This window comes from Lissotriton vulgaris, chromosome 8 (assembly GCF_964263255.1).
Source record: "Lissotriton vulgaris chromosome 8, aLisVul1.2, whole genome shotgun sequence".
NCBI lineage: Eukaryota > Metazoa > Chordata > Amphibia > Caudata > Salamandridae > Lissotriton > Lissotriton vulgaris.
Window position 1 is genome coordinate 1,288,298,977 of NC_141696.1, and position 26,929 is coordinate 1,288,325,905.

General features: G+C 45.8%; 1 protein-coding gene across 3 annotated transcripts in view; it reads right to left on the minus strand.

Moving 5' to 3' along the window:
• Positions 1-26,929, minus strand: part of PARP4 (poly(ADP-ribose) polymerase family member 4) — a 1,988,214-nt gene that overhangs the window by 1,613,422 nt on the left and 347,863 nt on the right. For all 3 annotated transcript variants that reach the window (XM_086935217.1, XM_086935220.1, XM_086935219.1), the window contains exon 13: positions 13,887-13,985. In XM_086935217.1, the coding sequence (XP_086791343.1) occupies positions 13,887-13,985 (99 nt within the window). The remainder of the gene's footprint in view (positions 1-13,886; positions 13,986-26,929) is intronic.

Sequence of the window (26,929 nt, forward strand, 5' to 3'; positions counted from 1 at the left end):
CTCTGCTCCGGGTAAACTGGGGTAACACTCACCGGCTCACAAGGCCCACAAGGCTCCCGCGCCGCCGGTCTCCGCGCCTGTCCCTGACACCGGACTCTTGGCGCGCACCCTCCCCCATGCACAGATACGTGTGACGTAAGACGCGTGCGTACGCCAGTCAAGTGCAGGCATCTGCGCTTTCGATCTGCGCATGTGTCCCGATGCAAAATCATTTCTAGAGCGTGGGAATACAATTTTTACATGAATAACCCTGTGAATCTGGACACACCAGGAGGGCCACTTGATTTCATTAGGCGGGCCGGATTTGGCCCGCGGGCCGTAGTTTGGGGACCCCTGAGTTAAAGGATGGAACAGATAAACATGGAAGGGATTAAAAAGACAAGTGAAGGAAGGAAGAGAGGAAGGGATAGTATTAAAAGGGAAGAGATTAATAGCAAAAAATGAAAAATGGAGACATGAGGTTTGAGTAAGGTTGTAGTAAAGGAAAGTAGGAATAAAGCAAGGGATAGAAGAGAAATAAATAAATGGATGCTAGCAGAAAGAATGAAAGACAGCAAGAAAGCAGGGCTGTGAGAAAGGAAGGGAGGTAGAAAAAAGTAGGAACAGGTGAATGATTGCAGAAGGGATGAAAAAAAGAAGGGATATATTAGGTTCTGAAGTATGTTATGAATACCTTTAAAATAAAGGAAGGTACATAAAATATTCATAACAAAGCGAAAGAAGGGTTAACTGAATGAACAAAAGAGGGGAGGGATTGGAAAGATAAAGAAAGAAATTAACAGGGATGAAGAGATGGAAGGTGGGTCATGGGAAAACAAGGGACATATTAGTGTGCTAAAATATAAAGGAAGGAGTAACGAAATGGTGAGATGAGGGCAGGAAGTATGAGAGGACTAGTTTGAAGTTTTCCTAAATCTTTACGAGCTTTATTCACAGACTTTTTAGGTCATATACGTCTTACACAAATTAATCACGTCTCTAGCCAACACTTGTTTTGTCACTGGTTAGATTTCCAATTGACCTCCTCAGGGCTAGAAAATGGCAATAAGATAATACAACTCTAAAGTAATACTACTAATGAGGACCACCACCAGAGTTATACAAAACAAGAGAAACAAATATACACAGAGAGGAACTGAAAACAGTAAAGTGAAATAAAAAAGGACTATATGTAGTCCCTATTAAAAATCAAATGCCTGTGTGGGACAATTTAAAATGTGTCACAGTGCAAGTAAGGCAAAGTCAAAAGAGAACAATTGCTGGTAGAAATAGATGAGCCTTATGTGTTTATACTCCCTACATTTTGCACCTATACCTAGTGTAATACTCAAGTATGCACTATGGATTTGGTGTGGTGCACAAAAAATGGAAAGTATACCGTCAATTAAATCAACTCCCTAAATACGAGTTTCAATAAGATCCTCTTTTTGTCAAAAACAACAAGGACTTAAAATTTAGCGGAGTAATAAAACTGGTAGAGACTGCTTACCCATTATCTTGAAACAAAACAAGTCCAGAACAAAAATATCGTCAATTAAGGATAAATAAGGCTAAATAACAATCAATGAAAAAGCAAATAGAATCCGTTTTTAATTGATTTAGTACAGATTAAACTCCTGTAGTAACTCCATTTCCTACAAAACTTGCCTAAACGATCTAAACACCCTCCCAATTCAGATTCTGACTATCATCACAAATGAGAGAGGAATCAGAAAATTACAAGAACCATACAAATGCTAAAACAAGTGAAACCCATGGAAACCCATGGAAAGAAGTCATCCTACAACATATCAAATTGCTTTTTGGATCACTATGCAGATACAGGGTTGGTAACGGGATCAATCATTAGAAGCAATCATAGTTGACAGTCCTGAGGAATGAAATTATTCCCTTGACCCCAAAATATTACATTCCTATTTCCATCATTAACTTTGACCGTAAAAACAAATGCAAAAATCCTAAACAACAGATTGGAACCATGCTTGAAAACACTAATCCACTCAACTCAAACTGGAATTCTAAAAGGTAGATTAGTTTAAGACATTATTAGATTATTAAGTCACGTCACAAAAAAAGCATAACTACTAGACATCCCTACCTACATCTGTACCAACAGATTGGAACCACGCTTGAAAACGCTAACTCACCCAACGCTAACTGGAATTATACAACGTATATTAGCTTCAGACATTATTAGATTATTAAATCTTATCTCAGAAAAAGCATAACTTCTAGACACCCCAATAACCGCAATGAGAGATGGAAGAGGAGGGGATCTCACCAGTCTACTTTCCATGAAAGAACTAAAATGGATGGACCCATCGCCTTTTAATTTCATTTTTTAAGCTCCCCGAGATCACCATGCCATTACCATATTTTAAGCATAACCCAGTGTGCTTTTTAACATACCGGCAGCGTGTACACAGCACACATAGAGGGAATTCTGCCGATATTTAGAATGCTCGCGCACACATTGTCCCACACTAAGCAGGTAGGACATGGCTTAAGCTGCCACAAGTCCTCCACTTGTCAGTGAATGGCAATACCTAACTATTTTCTGTTTTTCTGAGTAGTTCTGGTTTTTTGACAGAAATCCTCTGGATGGAGTCTTCGCATTTGGGAGAAACTTTGTTTCCCAACCGATAAACTGGTTTCCTAGCATATATATTCTTGGTGACTGCATGTGGTTCATGAAAAATGTGGTGCTCTCAGCACCTTGTCTCTTTTGGGTTACAGAATTGTACTCTCTTTTAAATGATTACTCACCATGTATGGTGCCATCATACATACGGCTCAGTCAATGCGCTTTTTACACAGCTGATATTTTATACTCACAAACTAGTGTAATGGTAATTTGCACCTGCTCGAATTTCTCCAATATAAAAAGTGGTACATTTTCGGATATATTACTTACTCCTTTTTGTAGAGTTTATTTTGCTGAATGGAAGTCTAAAGTGATGAAAGGAAACTGCTCAATATCACCTTTGAGTAACTGGTGATCTAATAGCAATGGGACACCCTTTTTCACAATCAAGAAACATTGAGAAATCCATTTTTGCATTCCACATGGATGGCTATATCGGTGAGACAATTCCTGCCAAACCAATAAGAGGTTTTCTATTTTGGGACTCTAACAGTCTTTAGTGGCTTATCTATTGATTTTATTCACTGCAGGTTGCTACCATTCACTGGTTCTGATTAAGATCCTGTGGAAGTTATTTTTGGGGTCAAAACATGGATGATGTATCCTGCTGACTGTAATTAATATTAATGGTGTTTTGTTGCACTTAAATGATTTCACCAAAACCAAATCCTTCTGTGAGCACACAAAAACCTCCACGCTGCTACACCGTCAGGAACGGACCACGGCAAAGGAAATTTTTATAAAGTGCAAATTTAGTCCATTAGGTCACAACATGAAGCGTTTCGGCCAAGTTGCCCCGGCCTTGATATATATATCCAATGGCATGGGTTTGTAGTAGCAAAGGGACGCCTTCTTTAATGCACATCTTTAAACAGTTCACGCCCCACTGGGCGTGTCATCCACTGCGGCTTTGTGGGATCTGTAGTGGCAAATAAGTTCCAAGTGGGTGCATCTCTTTGTTCGAATAAAACTATATCAATAAGGCGAAAACACTTTTCAATACTGTCAAAGACCTCGCAGGAGAAAAAACGACTGCATCAGTCCAGCCGCTGGATAAAAAACAATGTCAAGACCTCGCCTCCTTCTTTTGTGAGAAAATTGAAAAAATCATCTCAGGTATAAAAAGCAACCTCCCTACTCATACCCCTGAAGATGATACCCCCCTCAGTTCAAGCATTATTAACACTCTTGAACACTGGCCTGTCATCACCCTGGAATCACTCAATTCCATTCTTAGAACCGTCAAATCAGGCTCCCCTCGTGATCCAATTCCTGCCTCTGTTCTTAAGCAATTGGACACCCCCTCTCTGACCATCATTGCTGAGACTTTAAACTCCTCACTTCAGCTTTCCGCAGTCCCCTCACTCTGGAAACACGCCATGGTCAGCCCACTATTAAAAAAACCGACAGCCAACCCTGAACTTCTGACAAACTATCGGCCCATATCCCTTCTCCCAATCTTTTCAAAATTGCTGGAACGTCACGTTCATACCGCCCTTACCATCTTCACTGAAGAGAACTCTCTCCTTCACTCATCACAGTCCGGCTTTAGAGCGGGTTTCTCTACAGAAACAGCTTTACTAGGAGTTACCGAAAACATCAGGAAACTCCTAGATGATGGCCAGACAGTCGCACTTATTTTGTTAGACTTGAGTGCGGCCTTCGATACCATCTCCCACCCTAAACTCCTGGCCACCCTAGAAAGAATCGGTATCCGTGGTGAGGCACTGAATTGGATTGAGTCTTTTTTATCACACAGAACCTTTCAAATCACATCCCCTATAGCTTGCTCAGAGTCAATAAATGCCCCTCACGGAGTACCACAGGGCTCTAACTTGAGCCCGTTGTTTTTTAATTTATACCTCAGACCCTTGGCTGACCTTGCTGATAAATCAGGGCTTACTCTGATGACATATGGCGATGATTCTCAAATCATCTTCTCCCTATCAGAGGCAAACCCACTGACTCCATCATGTCTCAAGCAAGGCCTACAAAATATCTTCAGCTGGATGTCAGCAAACCAGCTGAAGTTAAATGGAGACAAGACCGAGGTCCTTCTTCTGGGGAAAAACAAAGACCTGTGGAATCCATCTCACTGGCCTTCCGAACTTGGCTCCATCCCTACTCCGGCCACGCAAGTGAGAAATCTTGGTGTTATCATTGATAACACCCTCTCAATGAAACAACAGGCAAACAAAGTGGTAGGCCTTTGTTTCACTATTATGAAATGGCTGAGAAAGATCTTATGGATGCTGCCCCTTGCCACCCAGAAGACCGTAGTCAATGCACTCATAACATCTCGGCTTGACTACGGCAACATCCTTTACCTGGGTTCAAATCAAGCCGTCACCAAACGACTGCAACTTGCCCAGAATGTGGCCGCAAGACTGCTTTGCAATATCCATAAAAAATCTAGTGTGTCCAAACATCTAATTGACCTTCACTGGCTCAGGGTGGAAAACCGCATTAGGTTCAAAGCCCTGAGCTACATGTTCAAGATTAAATCTGGCACCGCACCAAAGTATCTGCTATCTCTTGCAACCCCTTACCTTCCTGCCAGAGAATTGCGCTCTCAGACTTCGGCACTTTTTACAACCCCGAGATTCAAACTAGCGAGAATGGGAGGGAGATCATTCTCGGTACTAGGGCCCGCTCTTTGGAACAAGCTCCCGCTTCACATCCGCAAGGAAGACAACTATGCCAGATTTAGTAAGAATCTGAAGACCTTGCTCTTCTGTAAATAATTCCTATTCATTTACCAATTGTCTCCTACCTGTGTCTGACCTGTCATCGGCGCCGGGAAACCCTTTTTGGGTAGCTGTGCGCCATACAAATTTAAAAAATAAAATAAAATAAATAAAATAAAGTCCAAGTGGAAATGAAAGGTGCCTTCCCCGGTTTGTAGCTGCTGGTGAAGTGTCACAGGGGCCCCCCTGCAAGGTCCCAGATCTTTCGTTCCAAAGTTGAAACAAGTAGGTATCAGCCTGGACCTGCCTACGAAGAGGGTCACTTTCCACGACCTGGAGCGGCCGTTACAAATCCAACAATGCAGGAAACCCAATTTGGAAACGACAACACGAAATGGATCCAAAACTTCACTTTCACTCACACACACTGGGAGTCCAATGAAGGTAGCGCCGCTTGTGAGACAGGTTCCAGCCCGTTTTTGATGTTTGTATACATGGAAACATATTAAAAATTCCCATTGATTAAAGGATTGCTTCTACGCATGCTAAGAGCTGTTCGAGTGGAGCACTGGCGAACGGAAGGTTGAGTCCCTCCTTGAACAAGACATGTCGTGAGGGTTATAATTCCACATTGATTGTGAGGAATCATGTCCAATTAGGAGAGACACTTTTGATATTTATGCCAGATTTTGCACGTTAACCCACTATTGGTTGGACACCAGTATATATGATAATTATTGAAATTCAACAAGCACTACTGAAGAGTGCAAGGCGAAATAATAACCCCCTCCCGATGTGAGAGTGTCCACATTCGGTCGATAGACCTCCTGCCTTAGACTGTTGCGGGTATTACCAAGCCTTGGTGATATTGTCCTTCCCTATATTGTCCTGATGAAGACTCGCACGGCCAAGGTGTAATCTACCCGTCAGGCCACTAGACGAGTCGAAACGTCAACACCCCATTCATGATCCCACCCGGACCTTGACCCCTCTCTCTTCCCCCTATAATTCTGACGTGCTTATTTTGGAATCTATGTCCATTTTTGCATTGATCAAATGACAAAGAAAAGTATTAAGGCTGGGTGTTTACTGAGATGGTACTTTTTAAAACCGTCTGTTTTGCAATGTAAAAACTGTTACTGTATTTGTTGTCACACATTTTTTTGATTCTATCTTTTACTTTTCTAAAAACACTTATATCATTCCTTATCACGCCTGTTTTTGCACGTCCTCTCTTGGGGCATAATCACCGTTGGCCAAGTTGTTGTATTAATGTATTGAATGTAACACTTGGAAACTGTTTTTATGAATTCAAAATATCCATTGAATTAGCAATGAATTAAAATTGCCTGGTAACAAATAAGTCTGTTGCTGTTTTGCTTGTTTGTTGTACCATATGTAAGATTTATCTCACAGAGCTGCAGAATTATGATATGCTCTAAATAATTTTGACTTAGAAATTGTGTATTGACTCATGCTATGTTTTATTGATGGTAAGGACCATTGTCTTTTATATCGCAATTTACCCAGGTCCTGGACCTATTGGGTTGCCCCATTTTAGAAAATGGTCACTTTAATAACGGCAGCTTGCCAGCAGGCTCCCAGTCACAGGTGTCCTCAACTATATGAACAAGTTACTTACCTTCGGTAACGATATATCTGTAAGAAACATTAGTTAGTATTAGATTCCTTACCTTAGAATATCCCCAGGCGTCAGTCTGGATCCGGAAACTTTTGCGTAGCAGTACCCCTGCGCGTCGGTAGGCGTCGTCTTCAGGCGTCCCCTGCAGCTCTGCGTCCGTCGTCGGCGTTGTGCGCCGTGATGACGTCGCTGGAGTATATAGACGCCGCCTCCGCACGCTGACGTCAGTTCTTTGTACACAGCTTTTCCGCGCCAGAACACCCAGAGCCGTGTGAGAACCAACACTGGTGCCATTTTGAAACTAGGGCCCTGAAAGGGATGTCCTTAACCCTAGGTATCAGTTCGCAGAACGGGGAGGATGGGTGGGTTCGGTAAGGAATCTAATACTAACTAATGTTTCTTACAGATATATCGTTACCGAAGGTAAGTAACTTGTTCATCTGAAAGAAACACGTTAGTATTAGATTCCTTACCTTAGAATAGATACCCCAGCAATACCAACCCCGGTGGTGGGTCTGCGAACCAATACATTCCTACACCAGAAAGTCCTGGAGGACAGAACGGCCAAAGAAGCCATCCCTCCGGACTTGACTGTCCAGGCAGTAGTGCCTCGCAAAGGTGTGCAGCGAGGCCCACGTAGCCGCCTGGCAAATGTCCTGCAAGGGGACTCCCCGGCCCAGGGCAGTAGTAGCCGCCGTGGCCCGAGTGGAATGGGCCCTCAGCCCAACAGGAGGCTCCTTCCGAGCCAAAGAGTAGCACGCTTTGATGCACAGAACGACCCACCGAGAGATGGTCCGTTTATGTACCGCCCGTCCCTTCTTCGCACCCACGTAGCCAACAAACAGTTGGTCATCCACCCGGAACTGGCGTGTGCGAGCCATATAAAATGAAAGCGCACGTTTAGGGTCCAGACGATGGAGCCGCTCTTCATCCTTTGAAGGATGCGGAGGCGGGAAGAAGGAGGGGAGGGTGATGGACTGCCCGATGTGAAAAGCAGAAACTACTTTGGGCAGGAAAGAAGGTCTAGTCCGTAGAACCACCTTGTCACGATGAATGGACAGGAAAGGAGGTTGGACAGAAAGAGCCTGGAGCTCACTCACTCTCCTGGCAGAGGTGATGGCAACCAGGAAAGCCGTCTTTAAAGTCAGGAGACGGAGAGGACAAGAATGAAGGGGCTCAAAGGGAGCACACATCAAAAAGGTAAGAACCAGGTTCAAGTCCCACTGAGGCATCACAAACGGAACAGGTGGATACATGTGTGTGATGCCCTTCAGGAATCTCGTTACAATTGGGGACTTGAACAAAGAAGGCTGATCAGGAAGCCTTAGAAAGGCTGAAAGGGCCGAAAGATAGCCCTTGATAGTGCCCAGAGCAGAGCCCTGCTGGGCAAGAGAGAGAATAAAAGAAGAACCTCGGAAAGAGGGGCAGAAAGAGGATCCACAGCCTTTGCTGTGCACCATGCCACAAATCTGTTCCACCGACAGGCGTATACCGACTTTGTGGAGGGACGCCTGGCTGCCAGAATTACATCACAGACTTCAGGAGGCAAGTCAAATGGCCTCAACTGCCGCCGCTCAATCTCCAAGCATGGAGGTGGAGACTGGACAGGTTCGGGTGGAGGACCGTCCCCTGCTGCTGCGACAGAAGGTCCTCCTGAAGGGGCAGGCGGATCGGGGGACCGACTGACATGCTGAGTAGCTCGGGATACCAGTACCTTCGAGCCCAGTCCGGAGCCACAAGGATGACTTGGGCCCGGTCGCGCCTGATCTTCTTCAGCACTCTGGGCAGAAGTGGTATAGGCGGAAAGGCGTATAACAGACCGCAACTCCACTCGCGCCGAAAGGCGTCGCCGTGCGAGTGCCGTCTTGGAAACTCCAACGCGCAGAACTGATGACATTGCGCGCTCTCTTCTGTGGCGAATAGATCTAACCAAGGCTCTCCCCATTGCAGAAAGAGGCCTTGCGCCACGTCCGAGTTCAGACGCCATTCGTGATCCATCGAGCACCGACGGCTGAGTTCGTCCGCCCTGGCGTTCAGAGAACCTGCCAGGTGTTGAACCGTCAAAGTCACGCCCTGACGTTCCAGCCACTGCCAGAGGCGCAGAGCCTCCTGGCAAAGGGTCCACGACCCCACCCCGCCCTGTTTGTTGCAGTACCACATGGCGGTGGTGTTGTCCGTGAACACCTGCACTACACTCCCGTTGACAAAGGGGAGGAATGCCTTCCGTGCTAGACGAATCGCCCGTAGCTCCAACAGGTTGATATGGAGCCGGGACTCCGCCGGAGACCAGATGCCTCTGATCTCCGCCTCTCCCAAGTGGCCTCCCCAGCCCTGGAGGGACGCGTCCGTCACAACAACGTGCTCCGGTTGGGGAAGGGAGAGGGATCTGCCTCTGACCCAATCGCGGTCCGTAAGCCACCACTGCAGTTGTCTCGCAGTGCCCTCCGAGATCAAGACGTGGTCGGACAAGTTGCCCTGATGCTGGGCCCACTGAAACTTCAGGTCCCACTGCAGAGCCCGCATCCGCCACCGGGCGTGATGCACCAGAAGGATGCAGGAAGCCATCAGCCCCAGCAGCCGCAGCGTCAACCTGACCGAAACCCGGGATAGCGGCTGAAAGATGGGAATCAAAGCCTGTATATCCCGGACCCGCTGTTCCGGAGGATAAACCCGAAACTGCGCCGAGTCCAGAACCGCTCCGATGAAAAGGAGCTTTTGAGAGGGACACAGGTGTGATTTCGGCACATTGATGGAGAACCCCAGGTCGTGCAAGAGGTCTGCCGTCATCTGAAGGTGGTGGACGACTGTCTGGGGCGAGCCCGCCTTCAACAACCAGTCGTCTAGGTAGGGGAAGACTGAAACCACTAACCTGCGCAGATGGGCTGCGACCACCGCCAACACCTTTGTGAACACCCGTGGGGCACTGGTAAGGCCGAAGGGGAGCACGATAAACTGAAAGTGCTCCTGGCCTACCGTGAACCGCAGGTAACGCCGGTGGGCCAACGCTACCATCCAGTCTTGCGGGTCTAGAGCAGCCAAGACCTGAGCTAATGTCAACATCTTGAACTTCTCCTTCCGGAGGAAGCCGTTGACGTTCCGTAGATCCAAGATAGGACGTAGGCCCCCTTTGTCCTTCTTGGGCACCAGAAAGTAGTGGGAATAGCAACCACGCCCTACTTCTGGCCCAGGAATGCGCTCGATGGCCCCCTTGGCCAAGAGGGCCGTAACTTCCTCCTGCAGAAGTGTCAAGTGGTCCCCCGACACACGGTGGTTCTGCGGTGGCATGGCTGGAGGAGTGGTCTCGAAGGGGAGGGAGTAGCCCCTTCGGACGAGTTGCAGCACCCACCTGTCCGATGTGATTGTGCGCCAGCGGGCGTGGTGATGGCGAACCCTGCCACCCACTGGCGTCACATGGGCCTGAAAGCACGGACTAGGAGGATTTGGAGGCAGATGCTGCGGGGGGAGGTGTGGCCTGATCCCGCCGTTGACCCCGACCGCCTCCACGGCGGTTTCCACGGCCGCCACCACGTTGAAAGGATTGTTGCGGGGCGTGGCTGGCAGCACGTGTGGGGACGCCCCTTCCTTGGCCACGAAAGGAGCGAAACGAACCCGTTTGCTGGCGCTGGGTCGAGAGACCCAAGGACTTGGCCGTGACCCTGGAGTCCTTGAAGCGTTCCAGCGCGTGGTCCGCCTTGTCACCAAACAGGCGACAGCCATCAAACGGCATGTCCATCAAGGCATTCTGGGCATCTGCCGAAAAGTTGGCGGATCTCAGCCAGGCGTGGCGACGAATCGCCACCGTCGTGGACATCGCTCTGCCCAGCGAGTCGGTCGTATCAAGACCACACCGTATGGAATATTTTGCTGCATCTCGGCCCTCAGCCACAGCCTTGCCGAGCTTCGCCCGCACCTTCATGGGGCATTCTGCCAGCAGTTCCGCGACCGTATCCCACACAGAGTGGGTGTAGCGGCCCAAGAGGCAAGCGGTGTTGCAAGACCGCAGACCCAAACTCAGGGACGAGAAGACCTTCTTGCCATACTGGTCATACCTCTTAGATTCCCGGTCGGGCGGGGCCGACGGGAATGCGGTCTGGGAAGTCGAGGCCTGGATCACCAGGCTCTCAGGGGTGGGATGGGTGGACAGGAACTTGGGGTCGTCCGACAACGGACGGTGGCGTCTGGCCACGTTCCGATCAACAGGCGAACCTGAAGAGGGCCTGGACCACGTGCCCAACAGAACGTCTGACAAGGCTTCGTTAAACGGCAGCAGTGGCTCCTGTGGGCATGACTGCGGTTTGAAGACCTCAGTGAGGATGTTAGGCCTCACGGCCGCGACGGGGAGCTCAAGGTGTAAGGCCTTGGCAGCCCTCATCAACACCACTGAATAAGCAGCTCCCTCCTCCGATGCCACGGAAGGAGGAGAGACAAAGCCAGGGTTAGGAGAGTCGTCCAGACCACTGGCATCCCCCTGCAGTGATTTTGTTCCAGCATCTACGGGGGATCTGTTGCGGGCGGTGGTGGGATGTGGTCTTCTTGAAGGTGAAGTGGATGCAGCTGTCATCGGTCCAGTGTAGTCAGGTGGAGTGGCTGAAGGCAACGTGGCTGCTGGCAGAGGAGACAGGGTCGAGCGTGTGGCCGGCGTAGTGGGTGAGGGTGTTCACCAATTGCTTGAGTCAGAGGTTGGCGAGTTTGTCAGGCAGGGTGGTGGTGTTGTTGTCATTGTTGTTCTCCAGTTGGAAGTTCAGGTCCCATAGGAGGATGTAGTCTGATGAGGCGAGGGCGTGTGGGCTGATGAAGTCGGCGAAGGCTTCAGTGAATTGTGTGAGTGGGCCCAGGGGTCTGTAGATGAGGGTTCCTTTGAGGGTGGTCTTGGGGTCGGTGTGGATCTGGAAGTGTAGGTTTTCGGCGGTGGTGAGGGCATCTTCGGAGTTGGTCGTGACGTTGATGGTGTTCCTGTAGACGATGGCGATTCCTCCTCCAGTTTGGTTGACGCGGTCCTTTCGGGTGATCTTGGAGCCGTCCGGGATGACTCTGGCGATGTCGGGTGCTGAGGAGGCGTTCATCCAGGTTTCTGTGAGGAAAAGCTCTGCACAAGTTGAGATTACCAAGAAAACTGGATGTTTGTAACCCTGTGGGCTTTACAAGATACCAAACAGCTTACTGAGACAGACAGGGTCTTCACTCGTTCACAGATTTCCTTTGGCTAACAAGTATATGAAATCTGGTATACCCGCTAAATCTTATCTTAATCATCCCTGTGAAGTTGGTCAAAATGGAAAACTCCTCATTGATCATCATGAATACCATTCCTGCCTTACAAAGTCTAGGACCACAAACTCCAAAAGAAAATGAAACACTCCACGTTGGACTGTCTATGACATAACTAACATATCAGAACTCAGGGAAAGCATTGTTTTGTGAGAACTGACAACAAAAGGTATAACAATAAACACCTGGGCACAAAGAAGATCACTTATTGTTCTCCATCACTAAATAGAGAAACAACCAAAAGAAGCTATTATGCTTCCACAATCTGCAAACTACTTGCCCTAGATTACTCAAAAGCCACTACCTATCTACAATTCTGTTTACATCAAGTAGAGATGTCATTCCCTGGGGCAGAATCTAGTTAATCCTGGCAGTCAACAAAATAGCTCCTGCACCTGCCCAATGCATACTGACCCCCTCAAGACCTGCTGGAATGCCGCTATATTAAATCATTTTGGAGGCAATTAGGTCAACACATACTCAAAATGATAAACTTAGATTGGACCACTGATCAATCTACCCTCCATCACTATTGAAACCTTCCCTTCTTACCTACATGCCTCTCTGCAAGAAAGACATTCCTCTCTTAGATCTCAATCACCATGGGCATAAAAACATTCTCTCAGAATGGAACAACTTGAAACACATCTATACTTACGTGTGGTGATCTTGAACCTAGTTTAAATCGAAAGTGTCCAAAACCTAGAATATGGAACAAGCTGGACAAGATTGAGGATTTATCCAAACCACCACAAAGCCATAATTACACTTCTGGCACTATCACATGCACAATGTTGAAACAGAACTACTATGCTGTGCCAATCCTGTTGTACAAAGTTTGAATAAGGTAGATGTCTTACATTCAGACAAGAGCTAGGTCCAGTCCTTCCATTTTATCTCTGTCCTTTTCCCCTTCCCTTCTTCATTTCCATAACCACTAGGTTTATGCCTGATCGGCAAGGACCCATATTTTTTCCCTAGACTGAATCACATCAAAATAATAATTCTGGCAATATATATGCATTTCATTCATTCGTGCCTTCTCCGATTGCAAAATACGAATAAAAAATTGTAGTAGATCATTGTGTATGAAATACTATTATGTCTTCCTGTACTCTGAAAGCAATTATGAGTGCTGTACATCTTTACAACTGTAGGTCTCTTTCAAATACAATGTAGTTAACTTATTTTGAAATTAAAAATATACATATATTTTTAGATAAATACAATTTTTGCAATTGTAAGATTTACTGGAATATTTATCATTCAATCCTACCTGGGATCTGATACTAGGTTCAGTGCATTTAGTCAATTTTGATTTTTATCAGCTTAACCAAACTCTAAGTGTGATTCGCCAAACTAACAAATTGCCCTGTCTTGATGACAACACCTGGACTTGTTCATGTGATTCTATTACTAGACAACCAATAAACGTAAGCAAGTAAAAGTTTGCATTCCCTAGCAAGCTGACATGCCATCACCAATTTGATCATGCTGGGTAAATAATTATTTGCTTCTGGTAAAACACAATGGTGAAGAAAGTAGAACAGAAAAGTGTGCTTCTGTTTTTGCATTAATGGACTTGAAAGAGATCAGAGGTAACAACTATAACACAAATAAACCAGCATTAACACAAGAGACAAACCTTATTGAATCACTGAAGTAAATCCCGCTTCCCAGGTTTCCAATGTCTGTTCTTTCCCCACCATGATCTTCTACCACTACCTTTGGTAGCAGCAGACCCCTAGAACAGACACAAGGATGAAACAATGAAGATCACAATGGATTACTTAGCATGATGATGACTGCACAAACCAATACAACATTACTTTTATCTGGAATTATCAAAACGCTTTTAACAAAAAATAAAGAGAATTTAGTTCAAAACGTGTAATACATTTATTGGGCTTACATATATGATGATTGTGACCTCCCTTTATATTCAAAGCCTTACCACTGCTATCCATGGGTAATACTTGGGCCCCCACAGATGCATATTATTCACCTTGTTTTAGACCACGGATGAGTGAATTGGCCATTGCATATATCACATGTACATGGATATGGATGTGCACAGACAGGTTCAATCAGAATTTTGAAAGCAGGCAACTACTATCATCAACGTACATGCACATTACTGCCCTTCCCTGAACAGTGATTAATTGACTAAGAGGCTTGTCAGTGATTCAGCAGCCTATAGTTGTCACATTACTAACAGTGTTTTGTAGGAGACTCACTGTTTTGCAAGTACAAAGTAACACAGCTAATTGGTTGACAGGCAAGCAGGATGAAGTAATTTAAAACAATGTGCAGGTTATTTTTTATGATACAGCCTCTTTTCACAATTTAATTCAAACATCACACTTCATATACATAAGAAGTCATCAGGTGTCGGAGAAAACAAGTGATAACATATCATTACTATTTAATTGATGCTTACTTACATCTTCCTTGTCACAATTTGTAACAATCTGTAATAACTAATGCAATTGTATGACAGTAAGTTAAATTATTTTCTTGTTCTGAACACTAGAAGAGAAAGCGGACTAAAACAATATGGTAAAAGTATGAATGTTTTTACTCTTTATATGCCCATGTGTGAAGATGCCACATGGCAAATGCCATATTGGACACCTTCAGTCAGTTCTGGCTTTTTAGTCAACAGAAAAAAATGTTACTTCTCTGTACCTACAGTTTTCTCTTTCTTAGGTTCACAAGTTTGAAACCTTCCCCATATTCAGATAGGGACCTCCTGATAACATTACAAATAGGAGTTATAAGTATAAACGTGCTTGCAAGGCACTACAGCTGAATTTATTTAGAAACATAGTCATCATATTATAAACGTTCCAAATTCCCTTCAATGAGGTGAATATACTTGTGTTTGTATTTTTAAATGTTATGGATAGTTTTCACACGGTCCAGAGATGTTCAATATATCAGACAACTACAATATTGTCAGAAACATGCTTCTAGAAATGATGTGGGTCATCAAGAAAGTAACAACTGTGAATACTGCTTAGTAGTGAGGATCCTATTCATCCAACTTTCCACCTGACTCCAGTGCTGCTTCTTGGGAGCAAAACTAAATACACAGCTATAATGCCCTAGGAACGGGTGGGTGATTGTGCTCCAGGTAGATGTCTATTAAATGCTGTACCTGTAGATCCCACGATTTGCTGTTTCAGATCAAAGGAGATCTTCTCTATAGCCAAAGTCTGCCATAAGCAATGAAAACACAATACTCAATTTGGCAGAACCTGTTGTATCCAGTGTAAAATGACCAAAGTTATGTTAGGGTAATTTATAGAGCACCCGTACACCATAGTTTATGGCACATAATAACCAAACAATAATTAGGAACCCTGTCTGCAAACGGTTGTAAAAATGGATTTTTGATCATTTCCTCATGGAAGAATCCATTCGCAGATCTAAGTGGAGAGAGTTCAACGTTTTCGCAGCAGCAATAAAGAAGAAACAGCCCCCAAAAGTAACAAAAATGTTCTGGCGTGGACTGGAAAATGGCATTACCATAATCCAATCTAGATTGGAACAGGGCATTTATCACAAAGACTTGAAATATTTTTTCATTGAAAGGAAGGTTATAGCGAACAGAATTCATTTGAAAAAACACAAGATTGACTAATGCAGGACATCACGATTGAAAGTTCTTGGTTTAGACTGAAACGGAGGAAATGTGACTACCTGGTACCACTCTGGTATACAGGAAGTCAACCAGCTAAGCACAATTTTAGTGAGGCCAGCATTCCTGAGCCTAGTGGAATCAGATGACAGGGTCAATGGTGTCAAAGGCCACAAATGAAATTGAAAGGGCCTCAGACCACCCAGCACCCCTGTCTGCAAGTTTGCGTAGGACATCAAGTACTGAGACTAATAACAGCTCAACGCATCTGCCAGGGTAAAGTCCATCTGGAAAGAATCAAGTACACCATTTCTTCCACATATTACTGAATTTGACCAAAAGGAAAACGCTACTTACCCAGTATGCATCTGTTCTTCGCATGTAAAGCTGTAGAATCTCATTCTTTGCATAGTATCGCCATCTAGTGTTGTGTCCGGATGTTTGCACTTTGTTTTTCTGGAAGACGTTTTCCCTAGTCACGAGGTGAGGGACTCCTCCCTTAAGTGATAGTGCGCATGGTCATCGACTCCATCTTCAGATGTTTTTCCGCAGAGGGTGAGAGAATGGAGTAGTAGTAAAGAATAGAGATGTCCATGCTTAAGTATGTATAGCAAAAATAGAGAACTACAGATGTTAAAGGTACCTGGGGAGGTGGGTGGGCGCATGAGATTCTACAGCTCTAAATGCCAATAACAGATGCACACTGGGGAAGTAGCATTTTCTGTTCGAAGCATGTGAGCTGTTGATCACATGCTTTGCATAGACTATAAAGCAGTTTCCCCGAAGTGGTGGCTATCCTGAAACCTTTGGAGTTGTCTGAAATAATGTTTTAAGTACTGCTCAATCCACATTAACTTATTGTCTTGCTAAAACCTCTACACAATAGTTTTTGGTAAATGTGTGTGGTGTAGACCATGTGGCAGCTTTGCAGTTATCAGTAATACGGATATTCCCTAGGAAAGCAATAGTAGCCCCTAGCTTGTGAGTGGAATGTGCTCTAGGGGATACTGTGAGAGTCCTTTTGGCGTTTTGATAGCAAATCTGAATACACTCAACAATCCACCTAGCAATTGCTGATTTGGAGATAGGATTGCCTTTGTGAGGAGGTGCAAAAGCGACAAAGAGTTGTTTGGTTTTACAAAATGATTTTGTTCTTTCAGTGTAATACAAAAGAGCTTTTCTGACATCTAAGGTATGTAGAGCTCGTTCTGAAATAGAATTGAATTAGGTTGAGTAAAGAACAGAGGTAATTCAACCAACTGATTGATGTGAAATGCAGATACAACCTTAGGTAGGAATTTGGGGTTTGTACGTAGAACTACTTTATCTTTATGTAAATTGAAAAAGGGTTCTTCTATGGTTAGTGCCTGTAGTTCACCCACACTCCTCAATGAAGTGATTGTAATGAGGAAAGCTGTTTTCCAAGTAGGGAACTGTAGTTCACATATGTGCATGAGTTCAAATGGCTGACCCATTAGCCTTATGAGGACTATGTTAAGATTCCATACTGCGCAGGTAGAAGTTTTGGTGGTATTACTTTTTTTAGCCCTTCCATAAATGCTTTGATGATGGGCACGTGAAATAGCGATAAATGTTGCCTATTTTGAAGGTAAGCTGCTATGGCAGCGAGATGCAGTCTGATGGATGTATAGGCCAATGCTCACTGCGGTAAATATAATAGGTAGCACAGTATGTTCTGTATGGAAGCATCAAGAGGGTTGATGAGATTGTTATTGCAATAGATAACAAAATGTTTCCATTTGGCTGTGTAGCAGGCCCTTGTGGTAGGCTTTCTAACCTCTCTAATAATGTTCATACAGTCTGGTGGAAGGTTGAAATAACCAAACTCTATGACTTCAGGAGCCAGATCGCGAGGTTCAGCTGTTTGGGATCTGGGTGTTTGATTTCTCCATGGCTCTGTGTGAGGAGACTGGGAGTTAAATGGATTTTTTGGTGTGGTACCAGAGAGAGTTCCAACAGGGTTGTGAACCAGGGTTGATGTGCCCATGATGGAGCTACTAGTATTAGCGTGAGGGATGTTTGCCTGAGTTTCCGAACCACTGATAGAATGATTGGAAGAGGTGGAAAAGCGTAGGCAAATACCAGGTGTGGATACCAGGAGGCGAACCTTTGGCATTTTGAATTTTTGGGTGTTGCTAACAGGTCTATGTGAGGGACTCCCCAGGCTTGGAAGTATAGGTGGAGAACTTGAAGGTGAAGTTCCCACTTATGTATCTGATAGCTTTTGCCTGCTGAGATGTGCAATCTGATTATTGACTCCTGGGAGATGTTCTGCTAGAAGATAAATGTTGTGGTGAAACGCCCACCTCCAGCTGTCTTGGGCTAAGTGGGGCAGTTGAAGAGAAGGTGTCCCCCTTGCTTCTGTATGTAATACATAGCTGTCATGTTGTCGGTTCGGCTAGTACAGCTTTGCCGGACAGGTGATCTTGAAAGGCTTTGAGCGCTAGAAAGATTGCCATGAGCTCTAAATGACTGATGTAAAGCAACCTTTGCTGTAGGTTCCACCGCCCTTGCACTGTGTGTTGTTGAAGATGAGCACCCCAGCCAGTAAGGGATGCGTCCGCTGTTAACACTGTCTGTGGAATCGGGTCTATGAACAGCCGCCGTTTTTATAGGTTTTGTGTGTTCCACCACTGCAGAGAGCAATGAGTACGGCAGCTTACCAACACTAGATCAGTTAATAGACTGTGTGACTGGTTCCAGTGACTAGCTAAACACTCTTGAAGTGGACGCATGTGTAACCTGGCATAGGAATCGATCATGATGCAAGATGCCATCATTCCCAGCAGTTGCATAAACACTTGAGTATCTGAGTGGCTTGAAATTTGAGAATGAGCGCCTGAATGTTTCAAACTCTGCCTGCATTGGGACACGCTAGAGCCCTTTGAGTATCTAGAGTGGCACTTAGGTAATCCTGAATTTTGTTTGGCTGAAGATCTGATTTTAACAAATTGACTGAAATCCTAGCTGGTGAAGTGTGCTTGCGACATTGCTTTGATGAGCCAGTCGTCCAGATGAACAAGTTACTTACCTTCGGTAACGATATATCTGGAAGAAACAGTAGCTAGTATTAGATTCCTTACTTTAGAATATCCCCAGGCGTCAGACTGGATCCGGAAACTTTTGCGTAGCAGTACCCTTGCGCGTCGGCAGGCGTCGTCTGCGGCTCCGCGTCCGTAGTCGGCGACGTTTGCGCCGGGATGACGTCGCCGAAGTACTTCGCCGCCCTCGCGCGCTGACGTCAGTTCTTATACACAGCTTTTCCTCGCCAGAAACGCAGAGCCATGATAAAAACCAACACTGGTGCCATGAAACTAGGGCCCTGAAAGGGGATGACCTTAACCCTAGATATCGGTTCGCAGAACGGGGAGGGTGGGTGGGGCGGTATGGAATCTAATACTAACTACTGTTTCTTCTAGATATATCGTTACCGAAGGTAAGTAACTTGTTCATCTGAAAGAAACAGGTTAGAATTAGATTCCTTATCTTAGAATAGATACCCCAGCAATACCAACTCCGGTGGTCGGTCTGCGAACCAATAATCACACCAGAAAGTCCTGGAGGACGGAACGGCCATCCCTCCGGACCTGACTGTCCAGGCAGTAGTGTCTTGCAAACGTATGCAGCGAGGCCCACGTAGCTGCCTGACAAATGTCCTGCAAGGGGACTCCCCGACCCAGGGCAATAGTAGCCGCCCTGGCCCGAGTGGAATGGGCCCTCAGCCCAACAAGAGGTTCCTTCTTAGCCAAGGAGTAGCATGCCTTGATACACAACACGACCCACCGGGAGATGGTCCGCTTGTGTACCGCCCGTCCCTTCTTTGCGCCCACGTAACCAACAAAGAGTTGGTCATCCAACCGGAACTGGCGAGTGCGATCCAGATAAAACGAAAGCGCACGTTTTGGATCCAGACGGTGGAGCCGCTCTTCTTCCTTTGGGGGATGTCGAAAGAAGGTGGGCAAGGTGATGGACTGCCCGATGTGGAATGCTGTGACAACCTTGGGCAGGAAAGAGGGTCTTGTCCGCAACACAACCTTGTCCGGATGGTCAGAAAGGAAAGGAGGTTTGGAAGAAAGAGCCTGGAGCTCACTCATCCTCCTGGCAGAGATTATGGCAACCAGGAAAGCGGTCTTCAGAGTAAGAAGACGAAGAGGACAGTTATGAAGTGGCTCAAAATGAGCGCACATCAGATAGGTAAGAACAAGGTTCAAGTCCCACTGAGGCATCACAAATGGAACAGGGGGAAACATGTGTGTGATGCCCTTCAAAAACCTATTTACAATTGGGGACTTGAACAAAGATAGCTGATTAGGTAGCCTTAAAAAGGCTGAAAGGGCAGAAAGGTAGCCCTTGAGAGTGCCCAGAGCAGAGCCCTGTTGGGCAAGAGAAAGAAGGAAGAGAAGAACCTCAGAAAGAGGGGCAGAGAGAGGATCCACAGCCTTTGCTGTGCACCATGCCACAAATCTGTTCCACCTGCAGGCGTATACCGACTTTGTGGAGGGACGCCTGGCTGCCAGAATCACAGTACAGACTTCAGGAGGCAAGTCAAATGGCCTCAAATGTCGCCGCTCAATCTCCAAGCATGGAGGTGGAGACTGGACAGGTACTGAGTAGCTCGGGATACCAGTACCTCCGTGCCCAGTACGGAGCCACAAGGATAACTTGGGCCCGGTTGCGCTTGATCTTCTTCAGCACTCTGGGCAGAAGTTGTATAAGCGGAAAGGCGTACAACAGACCGCAACTCCACTCGCAACGAAAAGCGTCTCCGAGCGAGTGCCGCCTTGGAAATTCCAACGCGCAGAACAGATGACATTGAGCGTTCTCTTCTGTGGCGAATAGATCTAACCAAGGCTCTCCCACTGCAGAAAGAGGCCTTGCGCCACATCCGAGTTCTGACGCTATTCGTGATCCATCATGCACCGCCGGCTGAGTTCGTCTGCCCTGGCGTTCAGAGAACCTGCCAGGTGTTGAACCACCAGGGTCACGCCCTGACGTTCCAGCCACTGCCAGAGGCGCAGAGCCTCCTGGCAGAGGGTCCACGACCCCAGTCCGCCCTGTTTGTCGGAGTACCACATGGCGGTTGTATTGTCCGTGAACACCTGCACTACGCTCCTCCGGACAGAGGGAAGGAATGCCTTCAGTGCTAGACGAATCGCCCTCAGCTCCAGAAGGTTGATATGGAGCCCAGACTCCGCCGGTTTCCGGATCCAGTCTGACGCCTGGGGATATTCTAAGGTAAGGAATCTAATACTAACCTGTTTCTTTCAGATATGGAAAGACATGTATTCTTTGTCTTCTGAGATGCACAGCTACTACCGCCAGACGTTTTGTGAAGACTCTGGGGGCAGTGGTGAATGGGAGCACCTTGACTTGGTAGTGTTGACCTGCTACCACGAACCTGAGAAATTTGCGGTGACCCGGATGGATTGGAAAAGTGGGCGTCCTTTAAATCTAGAGTAGAAAGAAAGTCGCCCTTTTGCAAAAGAGGCAGTTTGGAAAGTTCTTTCCTCGGGAGCCTTACAGACATTAGTTCAGGATTACACCATAGCTCTGGGACTCTGAGGGTCATACACATGTCCCTAATGTACTTGAGCCATGGAATTTTAGTCACTTGTATTGATCTGAGGAGCTCCTGTAATTCGCTTCTGTAATGACCCAGATCCTGGCTGCTCCACAACCGCCTCCAGTAGGTCAAGGGTTTGAGGCTCAGTTCTTCGGTAATTGGGCGCAGTGCCAAGTTCATTCTCAAAGGGAGTAGAGGGGTACTCAGAGGAAGGGCCGCCAATTGTCTGATAAAATTGTTCTCTGCAACCTGTATAGTTTGTAGCGATGTGTGTCCCCATAGTTCAGCCCCATAGGTGAAGCCTCCTCGCGCTTGCGCTTTATAAATGTGTATTGCAGGTGCCAGTGGACGAAGGGAGGATTTTTTAGCAATTCTTGTAATAGCACCAGCCCTCTGAATAATTTTGTGGTTGCCTTTGTTTTGTGTGGCATCCAAGTTAAATTTTGATTGAGTGTTATGCCCAGATACTCAATCACTTGGACTCTCTCTAGGGGTGTAGATCCCAAGGGGGGATTTGGGCAACTTTTAGGTTTGTGGCTCAAGATCATGAATTTAGTCTTCGAGGGGTTTATTTCTAATCCCCTTTCATTACAAAACTCCAAGAATCCGTCCAAAACCCTCTGTAGCCCCATTGGTGTTTTTGACAACAGCAGGGTGTCATCCGCGAACATGATCGCTGGCACCCTGCTGCTGTTCAATTGCGGCGCATCAATGTTAGGGATTCTGCACAAGTGCTCTATCACCCCGTTCGTGAATAAACAGAACAGGGTCGGCGCCAACACACAGCCCTGCCTTACCCCGCGTTGGACAGGAAACCTATCTGTCAGCCTACCGCCCTTTCCATATCTTACACGGGCGTAGTTGTCTGTGTGTAGCCTGATGAGAATCTGGAGAATGTCTCTAGGGACACCCATATCCCCCAGTACCGCCCACAACTTGGCCCGAGGGACCAAGTCGAAGGCGGCACGGAGGTCCACGAAGACTGCATACAGTGACCCCCCTTCTAGATGTGCTGTCTTCCAATATAGGATATTTAATCTGAGTATTTGATCCACTGTTGACACTCCCTTCCTAAATCTCGCTTGGAGAGGGCTTAAAATTTCAGTCTCTTCCATCCAGCATTGTAGCCTATCCAGGATTAGTCTTCCAAACAACTTTTGAGTTACATCAATGAGGCTGATCGGGCGATAGTTGGCGGGGAGCAGGGGCGACCCTTTTTTGTATATCGGTACCACCTCTGCTCCCAGCCAAGTATCCGGTAATTTCATTCCCCTCAGCACTGCATTGAATAAAATCATCAAGTAGGGTGCCCAGATCCCAGGTTCCTGTCTAAAAAGGTCACCTGGCACCCCATCTAGGCCCGGGGCTTTTCCGGAAGCTAGCCCCGCTATAGCCACCTTAATATCTTTTAAGGTGAAAGGGGCAGATGTATATGTGGTGAGGCTGATAGATGTTGGTGTTACTAACTCATCGTTTTCAGGGGCATATAGTTGTTGGAAGGGATCCTGCCAAACATTGGCAGCAATGTTGGGTTCAATTGCAGAGGGAAGATCCCCGCTCCCATGATTGATTATTCTCCAGAATCTACGGCAGTCCCTTTTAGCTAGGGATTCCGATAGATTCTCCCAGTGCTGTGTGTCCCACTCTATTTTAGCGTTAGCTATAAGTGATTTGTAGGCACTCCTTTTAAGGCGGATCTCCTCCCTGGCGCCTCCTTCTTTTATGGTGGAAAGGAGGTCTCGTTTTGCCGAACGGCAAGTGCTGTTATACCAGGAGTTTTTAGTTTGTCCCTGTGCTCTTGGGCGGCCTGTGCTGAAAATTAATTAGATGAGTATGTACTTGAGCTAAATCCTCACTTCTATCTGTTGGGGAGTCTAGATTCCACAAGTGAGGTAATTGGAATTTTTATGGTCAATTGTGTCCCCTAACGTAGACCCCAACGGCTCCATGTACGAGTTTCAAGTACATGTAATTTCCCTCCACAACCGAATCTGAAGACGCAAATACATTTGCGTCCAACGTTAACATGTCCTCTATCAGATCCACCATGAATGGATCGATAACTCCGTTCCTAAGTATGCCGTGCCACCGTCTTTATGTGGTGCGCTTTCACGTTTTCCTGGCTCTGCCGAGCTAGGCCCTGATTTCTGTCTTCTGCCTCTGCCTCTGAAAGCTGCAGCATGGAGACGCATCCCTGACCTCTGCCTTACTTCCTGCCAACCGAGCGGTACCCGGCTCGGCCTGGTCTGCCTGCCAAAAACTGTATTTTGCCTTCAAGTTATCAGCGTAGCCAGCTCAGCTCCTCGAAAACACATTCCTGTCTAGTGAAATACGAAAACATATCCCCGACTGCAGAGCAAGGGCCAAGCCTTTCTGTCCTCCCTCATGAAATTCATTGCTCCCGTTACCATGGTAGGCCCCTGGCTCCGAGCACTTGCACCTAGACACGCATACATTCAGTATAGAATAGCCTCTGCCCAAGAGACCTTTTCCTCTAGATTAAACATCCTCCAAACACAAGATATCAGATATGTTTAGGGACAGGTCGATCTGACATGCCAGACTTCTGTCTCTTCTACTAATGTTAAAAGTCAGACTTAGCTTCCTCCCGTTGCACGTCAATCACACGTCATATTAGCTGCGCGCGCATCCAGGCCATAGGTTTCAGCTGACTCTGCAAGAATTCTCTAAGCATCCACCCACTTATGACACTTTTCTGTGACGTTTCTAGTTCACGCCTCTGTGCACACCCATGTTCACGCCTTTTTGCTACGCACATGTGTTCTTATCATATACATTTCACTTGTCACGCCTACTGTATTCAATGCTATTGTGTCATTTTACTATATATGTCATGTACTGTGAATAAATCATTGACATCTTTTCCTGCCATCATTGCATACCCGAACCCTTGTATTGATGGACTAGATCTCCATTGACTCGAGTCATTTAGTCATTTTATGATTAAAGCCCTTACGACTCAGACACCACGGACTCTGCCTCTCATTTGATTGAGCTATTCTTTTGTAACCTGTCTGAAATTATATGGAAAAATAGTATACGGTAAAATATTTACCACACAAGTCAAAAGCCTCTTCAAGGATGGGAATGATCCCAGCATAGAGAGAGGCAAGCTTTTCTCCACTGGAGGCAAGCTTTTTCCATTTTATCCGCCTCCTGTTGTTCTCTAAAAGGTGTCCTCCTTCCAATTTCTTCTCGCCTGTCACAGTCACCCAAGGGATGGTAAACTCCAGTTCCAAGGCATTGTGGTCACTATCGTGCCTGGGTATTATTTTAAAGTCCACCACCCTTTTCTATTCCTGCAACTGTACCAGGAAGTAGTCTGTTCTAGATTGCCTCCCTGCTTTATTAAATGTACATTTGGACGGGATGTCGGACCTAGTGCGGCCGTTACAGGCTCTCAAACCATAGGTGAGATTTAAAGTGTTTATCTGTACGGCAAGGGATGTCCATGCTCTGGGAGGGGGTGCTTCAGTCTGAGGGACCTGCCAACTTGAATCCTCCTCTAGGGAGGGTCCATCAAGTAGACCAGGTAATGGCTCAAAGTGTGAATTGAAGTCCCCCCCCTATTAGGTAAGACATATCCGCAGGGATGGTTTCCAGAAGGCATGACAGAGCCTCTATGGTTTTGGAGGTGGACGCTATTTTGACTGGCCTTGAATAGATGTTTATAACCAGTAATTTAGCCACTATTTTCCAATTATCCAAAGGCTCATTAATTGATAAAAGGCTTAAGCGGCAACGCAAAGTAGTGGGGCACAGGTCGAAATGAGAGCCTGAACAGTGACTTTTGATAACTTATAGAAGAGACTCTTCTAAGATGAATGAGAAAGGATCTATCCTAGTTATCTTGTGGTCATGACAGCTGTCTACATCATCAAAAGGTCGTTTTGGTATTACTTCCGCCATAATTGTGTTCCTCATATTTAGGATTTTCTTTTGAAAGAAGTATGTTCTTCACGGTTCCCCATAGAGAATAATGTTGCTTTGCATTACAGAATGGGTGGATAATTCATCAACGATTCTGTACAATGTTTTAGTTGGGCTAGGTAATTAATCAAACCGTTTACAGTAATATATTTTTTGCTTCTTTGATATGCTTCCTTTATATTTTACCTTAAATTAAATAAGCTTTTTTGAGATCTGGACTAAAACACCTCCTGCACTGCCTCTCAAGCTGGTGGGTATTTAACCGAGTATCCTTTTTCCAACATTTTATTAATGATTGACCCTTATGCTGACAGACTTCATAGACTGCAGGCTGGATAAGACAACAAGCATTGGAAATGCAATAGGTCTCACATTTGTTGGAGTTGCAGCTATTGGCATTGTAAACGGCAATGTTTTTTACTTATGCAATAGGTCTTGTGCTTGTTGTAGCTATTGAAATTGTAAATGCCTAGGTTTTTTACTCATGTGTTCTGCAGTGCATGTATGTGGTGTGTTGTGGAATTATGTGGGTTGGATTGGATTAGTTAGCTGTGTAATTGTGTGACGTGGAATTGTGGGGTGTATTTGTGTATTGGAATTATGTGGCATGTGTGCTATGGAATTATGTAGATAGAGATTATGTGATATTGTGTGTACTGGAATTATGTGGAGTGGGATTGTGTGTTTCGGAGTGTAATTATGTGGAATGGCAGTTTGGGTTGTGGAGTGGTTTGTAGTGGAGTTTAATGATGTGGTGTGCCAATAATGTGCTATAAACATAACGTGAAGTATTAACATATTCAAACCAGGTTGTTGGAATTCCATTGCATGTGCAGGAGCGGGGGAGGTGGGTCTTTAGCGAGACACGATGCAGACGGGAGGAGTGGTAGGGTGGCCAACAACAATTTTCTCTTAGTGAAATCACCAGGGCGTCAACCAAGCACCCAGGGTGGTGACTTTAGAAAGCAGTCCACCAATACACGGGCAGCATTTATGATTGGCACAGCAGAGAGCGAGTGGCGGTCAATGGGTTTGGTTAAAGCCCATATTGTAGATACATAAAGTCTTGCAGAGCAGTGCATTCGTGCTGAATCTAGGCTTGTCCTATAAAGGTAGAGCAAGATGGTCAGTGCAGATCAGTGGAATTGTCTCTCCCACCACCAATTCATGGAAGGTGGAAAAAAAGGATGGAATTTAATGTTGGTAGGATCTTTCGATAGAAGGTTTAGTATACAATTTCTAATTCCTATATCAACTGTTGATTGCACCTTGAGTCTTATCAAACCGCAGGTTCAAACTATTAGGCAGTTAGGGTGGGGTTATTCTTATTTAAAAAACAGATTCCTATTCCTCAGCTAACATAAAAAGATTAGCTGTAGGGGTATGACAAAGGCGATTTACCAATAAAAAATGAACATTTGTGTTTCAAATTTTGCAAGAAAAAGCTAAATAATCTAGTCTAGGATCAAACGAGAATTGTTCATCCTTCAGACTTAAGGAATTCCAGTTA